Raw genomic sequence first — 16604 nt, forward strand, 5'->3', positions numbered from 1 at the left:
ACAACATTTAAACTGGTTGATGTCTCGACCATAGCTGCATCTTCGCAGGGAGTGAGGAAGAGGGGGAGAGAAGTGAGAGGGAGAGAGGTGAGAGGGGAGAGGGAGAGAGGGGAGAGACAGAGGGGAGGGGGTAAGAGACAGAGAGGGGAGAGTGTAAGAGAGAGACAGGGGGAGGGGGGAGTGACACGGGAGGGGGAGGGGAGAGACAGATGAGGGAGGGAGGGGAGAGGGAGAGAGAGGACAAGAGAAAGACAGAGAGAGAGAAGGAGGGAGAGAGAAGGGGAATCAGCCAGGGTTTGTACACCACATTCCAAGTGACCCCTGGGTTAGACAGAATGGGGAGAGAGGGACGGCCAGGGAGGGGGGAGGGGGGGGGGGGGCACAGGAAAGAGCGAAAGGAAAGAGAGATGGAGACTAAGAATGAAAGAGAGATAAAGGAGTAATTCTCAACATAGTGCCTGCCCAGTGCTGCAACTCCAAGTAAAAACTAAATGCGTAAGTGGATACTGTGCACCGGGCAAATGTGCATCAGGCCTTTGGAATGGTGGATGACATTTTAATCCTGGGCCTTCCTTCACCCCTCCCCCCACCCAAGGGCAGCTTCCCTGCTCTCCAGAAACACCCTCCTTGCCTTTTCACACAGCAGCATACTGCCACTGAAAGGAACCTTCTTTACAGATTGTATTTCTACACTTCTCCGCTTCATCCACATCACAAATTTCGGCAAACGATATCGGACCAGAGGACCCGAATCAAGAAACAGCATTTAAATGTTTTATTCCCCCCCCATCCCCCCCCCCCCACCACCCGCAGACGTCATCAGGCCTCCAACAGGACACCAGGCGACTATTAGCCTCTCAGCGCGCGGGGAGAAGCAGAGATTTGGATAATCCCGTGTTTAAATAAGGCAGCGTTTCTGCAAATGTATTCGCTGGCGTTGAACGGGCAGGGGGGGGGGGGGGCGAGGGGAAGGGGAAAGAGCGCGTGGGGAAGAGACAAAAGGTGGATGAGAAGTGGGGGCAGGGACTAACTAACTGGCTTATATGGCCCCAGAGAGACTATCGGTGACTAACAGTGTCACACATACGCACTGGCCGAATTAACTCGTGTCAAGGCACAACCCACAATTAGAGCTACCGGTATAATAAATAGTCAGGGTTTTACAAAAACCTTGCTCCTGAATGTGTCACCCAGTCTCAAACGGTGCCCAAAAATAACATTAAATTTAAAAAAAAAAAAAAAAAAAAAATTTAAATTTAATTGAAAACCATTGCAATTTTTTATCCTTAAAACACGGTTTTAAAATCTTGCTACTGTTTACGTTACTGATTTGAAGGCTTACTTAAGCAATGCTTGCAGTTTGATTTTGTTTAAACATCCAAGGGTTGGCACCACTTTGGGCATTTTTGCGGGCAGCACGATGGCCCAGCGGTAGAGTTGCTGCCTCACAGCGCCAGAGATGCACGCGGGCTCAATCCTGACTACGGGTGCTGCCTGTACAGAGTTCGTACGTTCTCCCCGTGACCTGCCTGGGTTTTCCCCGGGCGCTCCAGTTCCCTCCCACACGCCAGAGTCGTACAGTTTTGTAGGTTAATTGGCTTGGGTAAAATAGCAAATTATCCATGTTCCCCGGAGATGCTGCCTAACCCGCTGAGTTACTCCAGCACTCTGTCTTTTAGTCGGTTAATAGTGGACATAATAGCATAGAACATAGAAAAATAGGTGCAAGAGTAGGCCGTTCGGCCCTTCGAGCCAGCACCGCCATTCACTATGATCATGGCTGATCATCTAAAATCAGTACCCCGTTCCAGCTTTTCCCCCATATCCCTCGATTCCTTTAGCCCCAAGAGCTAAATCTAACTCTCGCTTGAGACAAATCTAACTCTCTCTATGAGACAGATACATAGATCAGATTTTGGTTTAGGATTGTCACGTGTATCGAGGTACAGCAAAAAGCTTTGTTTTGCATGCTATCCAAAACAGAGCAGACATAACACACAGATACAACCAAGCCAAACTCAAGTCCGGAGCAAAGGGGAAGATACAGAGTACAGAATATAGTTCTCAGCATTGTAGCGCACCAGTTCCAGAGACAAAGTCCAATGTCCGCAATGGGGTCGAGGTGAATCGGACAGCACCCTAGCTTATGGAAGGGCCGTTCAGAAGCCTGATAACAGAGGGGAAGAAGCTGTTCCCGTGTCTGGGTGGTGCGCGCTTTCAAGATTTTAATGCATCGCTTCAAAGATTGAAATGAGTACTCAATAAGATATAGTCTTTGGGGAAGCTGGAACATAGAAACATTGCAAATAGGTGCAGGAGCAGGCCATTCGGCCCTTAGAGCCAGCACCGCCATTCAATATGATCATGGCTGATCATCTAAAATCAGTACCCCGTTCCAGTTTTTTCCCCCATATCCCTTGATTCTCCTAGCCCCAAGAGCCAAATCGAACTCTTGAAAACATCGAGCATACAGTGCATATTTGGAACAATTTATAGAGGCCAATTACTAACCCATCAACCTGTGTGGGAGGAAACCGGAGCACCCGGAGAAAACCTGCACAGGTCCAGGGGGGGAAAGAACCTATAAACTATGCACACAGACAGCGCCCGTAGACAGGATGGAACCCGGGTCTCTGGTGGTTGCTAGGCGCCAACTCTGCTGCTGAGCCACTCATCGAGTCATCAGCTTACCTGCAATTCCCAGGTGATTTACAGGAGCCATGTTCAGGACTGCAGCCCTGACGACAGATAGCTGCAAAAAAACGTCAACACATAACCAGTTGTGCAGAAAATGTTTCTTAAAACACAAATCAATGGAAAAAATAAAATAATCCTTATTGAAACATATAAGATTGTTAAGGGCTTGGACACGCTAGAGACAGGAAACATGTTCCCGATGTTGGGGGAGTCCAGAACCAGGGGCCACAGTTTAAGAATAAGGGGTAAGCCATTTAGAACGGAGACGAGGAAACACTTTTTCCTCAGAGAGTGGTGAGTCTGTGGAATTCTCCGCCTCAGAGGGCGGTGGAGGCCGGTTCTCTGGATACTGTCATAGAAACATAGAAAATAGGTGCAGGAGTAGGCCATTCGGCCCTTCGAGCCTGCACCGCCATTCAATATGATCATGGCTGATCTTCCAACTCAGTATCTTGTACCTGCCTTCTCTCCATACCTCCTGATCCCTTTAGCCACAAGGGCCACATCTAACTCCCTTTCAAGAGAGAGCTAGATGGGGCTCTTAAAGATAGCGGAGTCAGGGGATATGGGGAGAAGGCAGGAACGGGGTACTGATTGGGGATGATCAGCCATGATCACATTGAATGGTGGTGCTGGCTCAAAGGGCCTAATGGCCTACTCCTGCACCTATTGTCTATTGTCTAAACCATGGGAAATTCAGAAACAAGGAACTCCAGATGCTGGTCTAGGGTGCAGAGAAGATTTACAAGGATTTTCCCAGGTCTCAATGAAGGCCGGAGTTATCAGGAGAGGCTGAGCAGGCCAGGACTTTATTTCTGGGAACACAGGAGGATGATGAGGGGTGATCGCAGAGGCACACACAATCATGAGAGGAATAGATCATGTCAGAAACACAAGGTGGTAGTTACATGGAACGAGCTGCCAGAGGAGGTAGTCGAGGCAGGGACTATTACAAAATTTGGAGAAACAATTAGATGGGTGCATTGATAAGACAGGTTTGGAGGGTACGAGCCAAACACAGGCAGGCGGGACGAGTGTAGATGGGACATGCTGGCCAGCATGGGCAAGTTGGGCCGAAGGGCCCGTTTCCACATTATGACGATGCATAGTCCCCTTCTCCAGGTTTAATTTCTTCTGTCAGAAGGAGCTGCAGATGCTGGTTTAAACCAAAGATAGACACAAAAAGCTGGAGTAACTCAGCGGGACAGGCAGCATCTCTGGAGAGAAGGAATGGGCGACGTTTTCGGGTCGAGACCATTCTTCAGTAAATTCTTATTACATATACAAGGTTTTCATTTTAATTTTGAAACTACAATCTTGGATACAAATACCACACTTGGGAAGTTCAAAGACAAAACTGCATCCCTGCAAACAATTAACTTGCTACGCTTCACACAAGAATGAGTGGGTTAACCTATGATGAGTGTTTGTCGACACTGGGCCTGTACTCGCTGGAGTTTAGAAGAATGAGGGGGGACCTCATTGAAACATACAGGATAGTGAAAGGCTTGGATGGAGTGGATGTGGAGAGGATGTTTCCACTAGTGGGAGAGTCTTGGACTAGAGGGCACAGCCTCAGAATTAAAGGACGTTCTTTTAGGAAGGAGATGGGGAGAAATTTATTTTGTCAGAGGGTGGTGAATCTGTGGAATTCTTTGCCACAGAAGGCTGTGGAGGCCAAAAGTCAGTGGATTTAAGGCAGAGATACAGATTTGATTAGTACAGGTGTCAGAGGTTATGGGGAGAAGGCAGGAGAATGGGGTTAGGAGGGAGAGATAGATCAGCCGTGATTGAATGGCAGAGTAGACTTGATGGGCCGAATGGCCTATTAGAAACATAGAAAAACAGGTGCAGGAGTAGGCCATTCGGCCCTTCGAGCCAGCACCGCCATTCAATATGATCATGGCTGATCATCCACAATCAGTACCCCGTTCCTGCTTTGTTCCCCTATATCCCTTCATTCCGTTGACTTCAAGCGCTAAATCTAACTCCCTCCTCAAAACATCCAGCAAATTGGCCTCCACTGCCTTCTGTGGCAGCGAATTGGCCTCCACTGCCTTCTGCGGCAGAGAATTCCACAGATTCGCAACTGGGTGAAAAAGTTTTTGATTGTTATTATATTATTTATAACCACGAGAAAAATTCCACTACGAACCTCTGTTGCAGTCGATTCCCATCCATCCTTCCAGGCAAGTCTTATTGCCATTGTGGTCGCAGGTGTAATGCCCAAAGAAATCATCCCTCGGCCTACAAAACTTGTTACATCCAAAGCCGTAGTAATATTCATCACACATCACGCGAATCTGGTACTCAAAGTGCGCCACTGCCCCATTATGTCTCATTGTCTGCCATTGGTGACTTGGGTTGATCATGCCAGAGTAGACTGCCTTCTCTATCGTATCTCCTTGACCTGTAGTCGAAGCACAGCCAAAAAAAAAAAATCACCACTAATATAAATATAAATACACACACATTTAAAACAGTCGCTTAGATATTACATTTCTTTTTAGACTTCAATTCCCAGGAATTGAAACATATTAGATTGTTAAGGGTTTGGACACGCTAGAGGCAGGAAACATGTTCCCAATGTTGGGGGAGTCCAGAACCAGGGGCCACAGTTTAAGAATAAAGAGTAAGCCATTTAGAACAGAGATGAAGAAACACTTTTGTTGGGAATCTGCTTCAGGGCAGTGGAGGCATAGAAACATAGAAAAATAGGTGCAGGAGTAGGCCATTCGGCCCTTCGAGCCTGCACCGCCATTCAATATGATCATGGCTGATCATCCAACTCAGTATCCTGTACCTGCCTTCTCTCCATACCCCCTGATCCCTTTAGCCACAAGGGCCACATCTAACTCCCTCTTAAATATAGCCAATGAACTGGCCTCAACTACCTTCTGTGGCAGAGAATTCCACAGATTCACCACTCTGTGTGAAATTTTTTTTCCTCATCTCGGTCCTAAAAGATTTCCCCTTTATCCATAAAATGTGACCCCCTTGTCCTGGACTTCCCTAACATCGGGAACAATCTTCCTGCATCTAGCCTGTCCAACCCCTTAAGATGGAGGAAGGTGGCTGGAAGAGGGGGAGGGGACAAAGCCTGGCGAGTGATGGGTGGATACAAGCGAGGGAAGGGTCTCGATGGGCAGATTTAGACTTTAGAGAGGTACAGCGCGCAAACCTGCCCCGACGGCGCGCCCTTTAGTCCTGGCAACATCCCCGTAAATCTTCTCTGCGCCCTTTCCAGCTTGACAGCATCTTTCCCATAAACATGGTGCCCAGAACTGAACGCGATACTCTAAATGTCTGACTTCAAATACTCTAAAGTCTGAAGAAGGGTCTCGACTCGAAACGCCACCTATTCCTTCGCTCCATAGATGCTGCCTCACCCGCAGAGTTTCTCCAGCATTTTTGTCAAATACTCTAAAGGTCTTTTAACATTCTACAAGCCAGCGGTATGAATATTGATTTCTCTAACCCCTGCATTCTCCCTCTCCCCCCCCCCCCCCTTTACTCATCTTGCTAATTTTACTGTTTGTGTCTCCTCATTATCACCTCGTACCCAGCCAACAATGGACCATTGTGGGCTCTACCGTTCCCCGAGTCATCAGTGCATGCTCTGCACTCCCATACCTCTAGTTTCTCTGTTCCCGATACTCAGGGGAGAGCGAGCGAGAGAGAGAGAGACCCACATCACCTATTGCTAAAATAGACACACATTGCTGGAGTAACTCAGCGGGACAGGCAGCATCTGTGGAGAGAAGGAATGGGTGACGTTTCAGGTCGAGACCCTTCTTCAGACCGATTTCTTTTCTCTAGAGATGCTGCCTGTCCCGCTAAGTTACTCCAGCATTTTGTGTCCGCCTTCTATTAGGAGCAGAAGAACGAATCCTTCGCTGAATGGATAATCCACTCAGTCAGGGGATCAGCAGCAATAACACAAAATGTCACCGCTCCGGAGCAGACCTCCTCAGCAAAGCTTTCACACCGCCATCAGATTTTTTTAATTCTTCACCGGCTTTTGGACCTCATCTGTTAATAGCTTTCATTTCTGGCTTAAAACAAACAACAAAAAAAAAACAAACTGGAAGCCGCTAGCTTTTAAATAATGCCGGCAAAATTATATTTCACGAGTACCTGGGACATGGTAGCGTTCTGTGGCATTTCACGGCCCCGTCCGAGCACAAACGGCAGCCCAATTTAACGCATCCATCCTACCCCGTGCCGGCAGCACTTGTTTAGAAAGCAAAGATTTTATCAGGAAACGCCCAGAATCGTGGAAAATAGGTGCAGGAGTAGGCCATTCGGCCCCATCGAGCCAGCATCGCCATTCAATGTGATCATGGCTGATCATCCACAATCAGGATGTTTAATAAGGAACTGCAGATGCTGGAAAAATCGAAGATAGACAAAAATGCTGGAGGAACTCAGCGGGTGAGGCAGCAACTATGGAGCGAAGGGAATAGGTGACGTTTCAGGTCGAGACTCTTCTTCAGACTGAATCCACAATCAGTACATCCATTCCTGCAATCTCATATCCATTGATTCTGCTAGCCCCAGGAGCTAAATCCAAGTCTCTATCTCATGAAAACATCGAGCGAATTGGCCTCCAATGCCTTCTATGGCAGAGAATCCCACAGAATATCTCTGCACACACACACACACGGCAGCAACCTAACCAACCTCAATGTTTCTTTTAAGTCAATTAATCAATTCATAAGTGATGGGAGCAGAATTCAGCCATTCGGCCCATCAAGTCTACTCCGCCATTCAATCATGGCTGATCTATCTCTCCCTCCTAACCCCATTCAGGGTCTGGACACTTCAGACCCTGCACTGCATCACATTCACAGTCTGTTTTAGACAATAGGTGCAGGAGTAGGCCATTCGGCCCTTCGAGCCAGCACCGCCATTCAATGTGATCATGGCTGATCATCCCCAATCAGTATCCCGTTCCTGCCTTCTCCCCACATCGCCAGACTCCACTATCTTTAAGAGCCCCATCTAGCTCTCTTGAAAGTATCCAGAGAACCAGCCTCCACCGCCCTCCGAGGCAGAGAATTCCACAGACTCACCACTCTGTGAAAAAAAGTGTTTCCTCGTCTCCGTTCTAAATGGCTTACCCCTTATTCTTAAAACAAGAGACTGCCAGAGCATTCGATAAAAACTCAAGTGACCCATAAAGAAAGCCAGCCCAGATCAAATGAAACCTAGTAAGATGATCATGTCAATGTGTTACAAGCCTAATATCCTTTTCCTGGCAGTTTGATGGATTGGGGCCATTTTTATAACAGGAACTATTTTATCATTTGATTACAAGCCATCGTTAACTCTGGTTACATTCACAATTAAAACTTCCTCAGATGAAGTGGCTGTGAGGCACTACAAAAAGATTTTCAAAAACTCCAGAGATACAGCATGGAAACAGGCCCTTCGGCCCATCGAGTCGGTGCCGACCAGCGATCACCCCACACAACAGCACTGTCCGCCACACTAGGGACAATTTACAATTTATTTTTAACCAAAGCCAATTAACCTACACACACCTTCACGTCTTGAGGTTAGCTTCAGTTTTGAGATACAACCCCACCGAGTCCGCACCGACCAGCGATCCCCGGACATTAACGTTATCCTACACACTAGGGATAATTGACATTTAACACTTAAGGGCCTGTCCCACGAGCATGCGACTCCATGCGGCAAGCGCGACCCAACGTGGTCGCTTAAGCCGTACGGCCTCGAGGGGCCGGTCCCACTTCCATCGCCGGAGGGAGTTGTGCGGAGCTGGTCCCGACATCGCGCGGGGTTCCGAAAAACTGACCGTGTTCAAAAATTCCGCGCTGCAACGGCCTGCTGGCCCGCAGCCGCCTCGACGCCGTACGCACGTCTCGACGCTGCGCACGCCCGTCGGGCTTCGCTCGTACTTCATGTCACTCACTCGACCTCCGCGCGGCCCCTCCACTTCCGGTTTGGTCGCGCTCGCCGCATGCAGGTCGCATGCTCGCGGGACCGGCCCTTGATGAACTTAAGAACATTGCAGCCTAAGGTAGAGTCGTTGCAAATTCTATTATAGTCATTTCAACCATACAGCTGTTGAAAGGAGGAACTGGGAGGTTAAATAACTGATTTCCTTGCAAGTTAATTCTGAACACAAAGCAATAAATCCAGTACACAACACCGCTCAGACGCACACCATGAGCACTTGTTAACTGGAAATATCAAAAGAATATCATTTACCGAGACATCTGTAGGATTGTGCAGCCCCAGACGGTTCCTTGTTAAAATGTAAAACTTTCAACACGTGAAAAGCATTAAGAGAAATATTGTACAGGTCTTGTTCTAGTTAACGACACCTGCCAGAAACTAGCGCGATACGTCTCACAAAAAGTGCTGGAGTAACTCAGCGGGTCAGGCAGCATCTGTGGAGAACATGGATAGGTGACGTTTCACAGAGTGCTGGAGTAACTCAGCGGGTCAGGCAGCATCTGTGGAGAACATGGATAGGTGACGTTTCACAGAGTGCTGGAGTAACTCAGCGGGTCAGGCAGCATCTGTGGAGAACATGGATAGGCGACTGAAGGGCCTCGACCCGAAACGTTACCCATTCCTTCTCTCCAGAGGTGCTGCCTGACCTGCTGAGTTACTCCAGCATTGTGTGTCCGTCTATAAACAGGTGACGTCTTGGGTCGAGACCCTTCTTCTGAATGGACTTCCTCATTGCTTTCCCTAGACTGAACCATCCAAACACAACGAGAGGGCAGTCCTGAACTACGATCCACCTCATTTGGAGACCCTCGGACTTATCTTCGATCAGACTTTAGACGCAAAAAGCTGGAATAACAGCGGGTCAAGACAGCATCCCTGGCGAAATGGAGTGGGTGACGTTTCGGGTCTGAAGACCCTTCTTCAGACAGAGTCAGGGGAAAGGGAAAACGAGAGATACAGAAAAAATGTATGAAAAATGTGCAAAGAAAAGTGACAAAGATAAAGGAAACGGGCCATTGTTAGCTGAGCGCCAGGATCAGACTTTACTGGCTTTACCTTGCACTAAATGTCATTCCCTTGAATATCTGTACACTGCGACTCGATTCTAATCATGCATCGTCTTTCCGCTGACTGGTTAGCATGCAAATGCTTTTCGCTGCACCTCGGCACACGTGACAACGAACTAAACTGAACCAGCAGTCAACCAACTTACCATGCCCAAAGTCAGCTTGCACCGAAACATCACCCCATGGAGCGGGTGCCTGTCAGATGGCTGAGATAATGACAAGACTAAAGGGCCTGTCCCACTTGCTGATTTTTTCCAGCGACACATTAGTGTTGCCAAAATAATTTGAACATTTCAAAATCCAGCGGCGATAAAAAAAAGTTGATAAAACACCGCGCGTGAATACGCCGCGAAATTTTCGGCGACCTGGTTCGTCAGTCAATGACGCCGAAAAAGTCACCGGGAAAAAAAAAAAAAAAAAAAACGTCAGGTGGGACTGGCCCTTTACACTTAATTAACACCAGAAGGTATTAGGATGTTCGATAAAATTCTCCAGCAACATCAAAGACCCACACCATCCCGGCCACACACTCATCTCCCCGCTACCTTCAGGTAGAAGGTACAGGAGCCTGAAGACTGCAACGTCCAGGTTCAGGAATAGCTACTTCCCCCACAGCCATCAGACTATTAAACTCAACTCAAACAAAACTCTGAACATTAATAGCCCATTGCACTTTTATCTGCTTATTTACATACACAAGTTCCAGAGCAAGGAGTCACAGTTTAAGGATAAGGGGGAAATATTTTAGGACCCAGATGGGAAAATCATTTTTTACACAGAGAGTGGTGAATCTGTGGAACTCTCTGCCACAGAAGGTAGTTGAGGCCACAGTTCATCGGCTATATTTAAGAGGGAGTTAGATGTGGCCCTTGTGGCTAAAGGGATCAGGGGGTATGGAGAGAAGGCAGGTACAGGATACCGAGTTGGATGATCAGCCATGATCATATTGAATGGCGGTGCAGGTTCGAAGGGCCGAATGGCCTACTACTGCACCTATTTTCTATGTTTCTATGGCATATGGACACACTGATCTGTTCTGTATTCATGCCGACTATGTTCTGTTGTGCTGAAGCAAAGCAAGAATGTCATTGTCCTATCTGGGACACATGACAATAAACTCTTGAATCAAGAATGGTAGACAGTCAGAATAGTTCCCCCCCCCCCCCCCCCCCCCGAGTGGAATTGTCAAAGACTAGAGGGCACAGCCATGAGCTGCGAGGTGCAGAGTTTGTAGGAGATATTCAGGGCAAGTTTCTTTTGTAACAGAGTGGAATGTGTTGCCGGGGATGGTGGTGGTGGGGGCAGATACCATAGTATTAATTTCATACATAAAATAAACCGATAGGATCAATGAAGGACGAGTCTCACCCCAGTCAGCCACTCACCTCCCTTCCCCCAACAAGCTAGAGATACCATGGGTGAAAATACACACCTCCAGATTCAGCTACACTTTCTTCCCAGCTGCTGTAATCGGGCAACTTAGCTCTTGGGGTTAACGGAATTAAGGGGGGGGGGGGGGGGAAGATAAAGCAGGAACGAGGTACTGATTTCGGATAATCAGCCATGATCATATTTGAATGGCGGTGCTGGCTCGAAGGGCCGAATGGCCTACACCAGCACACCTATACTCTATGGTACACAAAAATGCTGGAGAAACTCAGCGGGTGCAGCAGCATCTATGGAGCGAAGGAAATAGGCAACGTTTCGGGCCGAAACCCTTCTGGGTTTCGGCCCGAAACGTTATCTATTTCCTTCCGGGTTTCGGCCCGAAACGTTGCCTATTTCCTTCGCTCCATAGATGCTGCTGCACCCGCTGAGTTTCTCCAGCATTTTTGTGTACCTTCGATTTTCCAGCATCTGCAGTTCCTTCTTAAACACTTATATTCTATGTTCTACTGAACCATTCTATCTTCTAGAGAGTGGTCCTGAGCTACCATCGACCTCATTGAAGACATACAGACTCTCTTGATTCGGACTGCCTTGCATGACACATTATTCCCTTCATCATGCATCTATACACCGTGGACGGCTCGATTGTAATAATGTGTGGCCTTTCTGCTGACTGGTTAGCACGTTACAAAAACGCTTTTCACTGCACCTGGGTACAGGTGACAATAAACTAACGTTGTGCTGAAGAGGCTTTTATAGACAGGCTCCTGGTGACTGACGCAGGGGATAGAGGGATATGGATCACGTTGCAGGCGGGAGAGACGACTTTAATTTGGTGCCAAAGATCAGCATGGACATTGTGGGCCGAAGGGCCTGTTTTTTTTTTTCGATGTACGATTCCATGTTCTATCTTTAGGTTCACAGGAGTTCGGGCTAATATTAAAGTCGCCCTGATATTGAACCAGGGTAATTGTCGAACGCAGAGTTGCGAGATTCAACCTGGTTTGCCAGCAGAGGTACGACCTTTCGGGTGAAATACGAGAACAAACCTCTTCACCTTTCCCAATCTTTCACAGACTTTGCCTCGTTAACAGTTACACATCAACTTGGGCCTTTAAAAGTAGTAAACGATTCCAAGGAACCTCACAAAGATTAGACGCATTGTGACACAGGGCGCAATAGGGCACTTCATGTTTAGACTGAGGGTATTTGTGAATTTGAGAGACTAGGGGCTTGGCAGGTATAGTTAAGAGTGATCAGTGAATTTGAGGAAGGACATTCTTGCTATTGAGGGAGTGCAGCGTAGGTTCACCAGGTTAGATCCCGGGATGGCGGGACTGGTGCAGGAAGAAAGAATGGAGCGACTGGGCTAAAATTCACTGGAATTTACAAGGATGAGAGGTATCAGACCAGCTAGATGCAGGGAAAACGTTCCCAATGTTGGGCGAGTCCAGAACCAGGAGCCACAGTCTTAGAATAAAGGGGAGGTAATTTAAGACTGAGGTGAAAAAAAACTTTTTCACCCAGAGAGTTGTGAATTTGTGGAATTCCCTGCCACAGAGGGCAGTGGAGGCCAAGTCACTGGATGGATTTAAGAGAGAGTTAGATAGAGCTCTTGGGGCTAGTGGAGTCAAGGGATATGGGGAGAAGGCAGGCACGGGTTATTGATAGGGGACGATCAGCCATGATCACAAAGAATGGTGGTGCTGGCTCGAAGGGCCGAATGGCCTCCTCCTGCACCTATTTTCTATGTTTCTAATGGGAAGGCATTTAGGACTGAGATGTGGAATTCTCTGCCACAGAAGGCAGTGGAGGCAGATTCACTGGATGTTTTCAAGAGAGTTAGATTTAGCTCTTAGGGCTAAAGGAATCGAGGGATGTGGGGAGAAAGCAGGAACAGGGGCAATAATATTAGATCAGCCATGATCATATTGAACAGCGGTGCTGGGGTTGAAGGGCCGAATGGCCCACTCCTGCGCCCACTTTCGATGTTTCTATGAAAGTAATTAAAATCGGTGATCACCAAGAGGCCAGGATACATTTCAAAACTGGAGACCTCAGGATGGAAGGGTAAAACTCGGGAAGAATTTGAAAGCTTAGTTCACAGATACAGCACAGAAACAGGCCCTTCGGCCCACAAGTCCTTGCCGACCAACGAGGTCTCATGACAAAAATAATCCCAAAACTAAACATAGTCCAATTTCTGAAGGTTTCTTTTGGTACAAAATACACGACGTCCTAAACATAATTGAGAAATCAATAGACAATAGGTGCAGGAGTAGGCCATTCGGCCCAGCACCGCCATTCAATGTGATCACGGCTGATCATCCACAATCAGTACCCCGTTCCTGCCTTCTCCGCATATCCCCATGACTCCACTATCTTTAAGAGCTCAGTCTAACTCTCTTGAAAGTATCCAGAGAACCGGTCTGGGGCAGAGAATCCCACACACTCACAACTCTCTGGGTGAAAATTCAGCAATAGCTTGGTCGAATGGGCAGCACGGTGGCACAGTGGGTAGAGTTGCTGCCTCACAGCAGGGACACGGGTTCGATCCCGACTACGGGCACTGTCTGTACGGAGTTTACACGTTCTCCCCGTGGGTTTTCTCCGAGATCTTCGGTTTCCTCCCACACTCCAAAGACGTGCAGGTTTGCAGGTTAATTGGCTTGGTGTAAATGTCAATTGTCCAGAGCGTGTGAAAGATGGCGTTCGCGTGCGGGGATCGCTGGTCGGTGCGGACTCGGTGGGGCTCATGTCCCGCGCTGTATTTCTAAACTAAACGCTCGCAGGCTTCACATTCGTTGCAGGTTTGTGCTATGCAGTTGTAGTCAGAGCAGCAGCGGCCAACATGACCTTAACACCTGTTGCCACCCATCAACTGTATTAAAACATTTTTATATCCCAGTGAGGCATGTTACTGCCTCCTTCCCCTCCCCCCCCCTCCCCAAACCCACCTGCCAACAACCTCATGGGATGGGCCTAACCAGAGGGGGAGGGAAAATGACAAACCAGACTTCTGAGCGACTGGATTGTCAAACTCACAAAATAAATAAATAAAACTCGTCGGAAAGACATTCTTGCCACAGAGGGAGTACAGAGAAGGTTCACCAGACTGATTCCTGGGATGTCAGGACTTTCATATGAAGAAAGACTAGATAGACTCGGCTTGTACTCGCTAGAATTTAGAAGATTGAGGGGGGGGGGGGATCTTACAGAAATGTACAAAATTCTTAAAGGGTTGGACAGGCTGGATGCAGGAAGATTGTTCCCGATGTTGGGGAAGTCCAGAACTAGGGGTCACAGTTTAAGGATAAGGGGGAAATCTTTTAGGACCGAGATGAGAAAAACATTTTTTTTCCCACACAGAGAGTGGTGAATCTGTGGAATTCTCTGCCACAGAAGGTAGTTGAGGTCAGTTCATTGGCTATATTTAAGAGGGAGTTAGATGTGGCCCTTGTGGCTAAAGGGATCAGGGGGTATGGAGAGAAAGCAGGTACAGGATACTGAGTTGTCTGATCAGCCATGATCATATTGAATGGCAAATGGTGCAGGCTCGAAGGGCCGAATGGCCTCTACTCCTGCACCTATTTTCTATGTTTCTATGAAGAAGGGTCTCGACACGAAACGTCACCAACTCCTTTTCTCCAGAGATACTGCCTGACCTGCTGAGTTACTGCAGCTTTTTTGTGCATCTTCAGTTCAAACCATAATCTGCAGTTCCTCTCTACACATTGAAACTGAGATTTTAACTTGGTTACCAGAAAGCAAGGAGGAAACAATTCTCTGGATCAGACCTCCACCAGATTGCAAGCCACACCACAATCATCCCAGTGGTATGAACATTGACTTCTCCAATTTCAGGTAGTCCCTGCTTTCTCCCACTTTCCCCTCCCCTTCCCAGCTCCCCCACAGCACACTGTCTCCGCCTCTTCCTTTCTTCTTCCAGCCACCCCCACCCCCCCTCATCAGTCTGAAGAAGGGTCTCGACCCAAAACGTCGCCTACTCCTTCGCTCCATAGATGCTGCCTCACCCGCTGAGATTCTCCAGCATTTATATCGACCCACAATCTCAAGGTGCTCCGGTTTCCGCCCACACGCTCGATGGTTTGATCACAGGCACAAGCAACTGCAGACGCAGGTTCGCAAATAAAGACACAACGTGCTGGAGTAACTCAGCAGGGTCGGGCAGCATCTCCGGAGAACACTTTTTCTCACAGAGAGTGGCGAGTCTGTGGAATTCTCTGCCTCAGAGGGCGGTGGAGGCAGGTTCTCTGGATGCTTTCAAGAGAGCTAGATAGGGCTCTTGAAGATAGCGGAGTCAGGGGATATGGGGAGAAGGCAGGAACGGGGTACAGATTGGGGATGATCAGCCGTGATCACATTAACTGGCGGTGCTGATTCGAAGGGCCGGATGGCCTACTCCTGCACCTATTGTCTATTGAGTGCGATCTTCGAGCGCCTCGTAATCCTCCCCCGAGTTTGACCGAGATCCAGCATGGAAACAGGCCCTTCGGCCCCACACAGTCCATGCTGCCCATCGAGACACACACACACCCCCCCCCCTCCAACCATGGACTGTTTACCCTTCTACCATCCGGGAGGCGCTACAGGTCTCTCCGTTGCCGGACCAGCAGGTCCAGGAACAGCTTCTTCCCTGCGGCTGTTACACTACTCAACACTGTACCTCGGTGACTGCCAATCACCCCCCCACCCCCCCCCCCCCACGGGACACTCCTCCCACCAGGAAAAAAAATTGCACTACTATGACTGTTTGCATGTAAATATATTTATTTATTGTTCATATTCTGTGTTCGCTCTTCTAGGGAGATGCTAACTGCATTCCGTTGTCTCTGTACTGTACACGGACAATGACAATTAAAGTTTGAATCTAAATCTGAATCGGACACACACCAGTTCTATGTTGAGCCACTTTCTTGTCCACTCCCCACGCACCATAGAAACATAGAACGTAGACAATAGGTGCAGGAGTAGGCCATTCGGCCCTTCGAGTCTGCACCGCCATTCAATGTGATCATGGCTAATCATCCAACTCATTATCCTGTACCTGCCTTCTCTCCATACCCCCTGATCCCTTTAGCCACATCTAACTCCCTCTTGAATATAGCCAATTAACTGGCCTCAACTACCTTCTGTGGCAGAGAATTCCAGAGATTCACCACTCTCTGTGTGAAAAATGTTTTCCTCATCTCGGTCCTAAAGGATTTCCCCCTCTATCCTTAAACTGTGACCCCTTGTTCTGGACTTCCCCAACATCGGGAACAATCTTCCTGCATCTAGCCTGTCCAACCCCTTAAGAATTTTGTACGTTTCTATAAGATTCCCCCTCAATCTTCTAAATTCTAGCGAGTACAAGCCGAGTCTATCCAGTCTTTCTTCATATGAAAGTCCTGACATCCCAGGAATCAGCCTGGTGAACCTTCTCTGTACTCCCTCTGTGGTAAG

At 48.1% G+C, this 16604-nt stretch overlaps 1 protein-coding gene across 2 annotated transcripts in view; it reads right to left on the reverse strand.

The window, feature by feature from the left end:
• The window catches only part of jag1 (jagged canonical Notch ligand 1), a 93658-nt gene that overhangs the window by 52372 nt on the left and 24682 nt on the right, over window positions 1-16604 (reverse strand). For both annotated transcript variants that reach the window (XM_033026262.1, XM_033026261.1), the window contains exons 4-5: window positions 4853-5107; window positions 2692-2752 (exon numbers count right to left, since the gene is read on the reverse strand). In XM_033026262.1, the coding sequence (XP_032882153.1) occupies window positions 2692-2752; window positions 4853-5107 (316 nt within the window). The remainder of the gene's footprint in view (window positions 1-2691; window positions 2753-4852; window positions 5108-16604) is intronic.

Source organism: Amblyraja radiata, chromosome 8 (genome assembly GCF_010909765.2).
Source record: "Amblyraja radiata isolate CabotCenter1 chromosome 8, sAmbRad1.1.pri, whole genome shotgun sequence".
Taxonomy (NCBI): Eukaryota; Metazoa; Chordata; class Chondrichthyes; order Rajiformes; family Rajidae; genus Amblyraja; species Amblyraja radiata.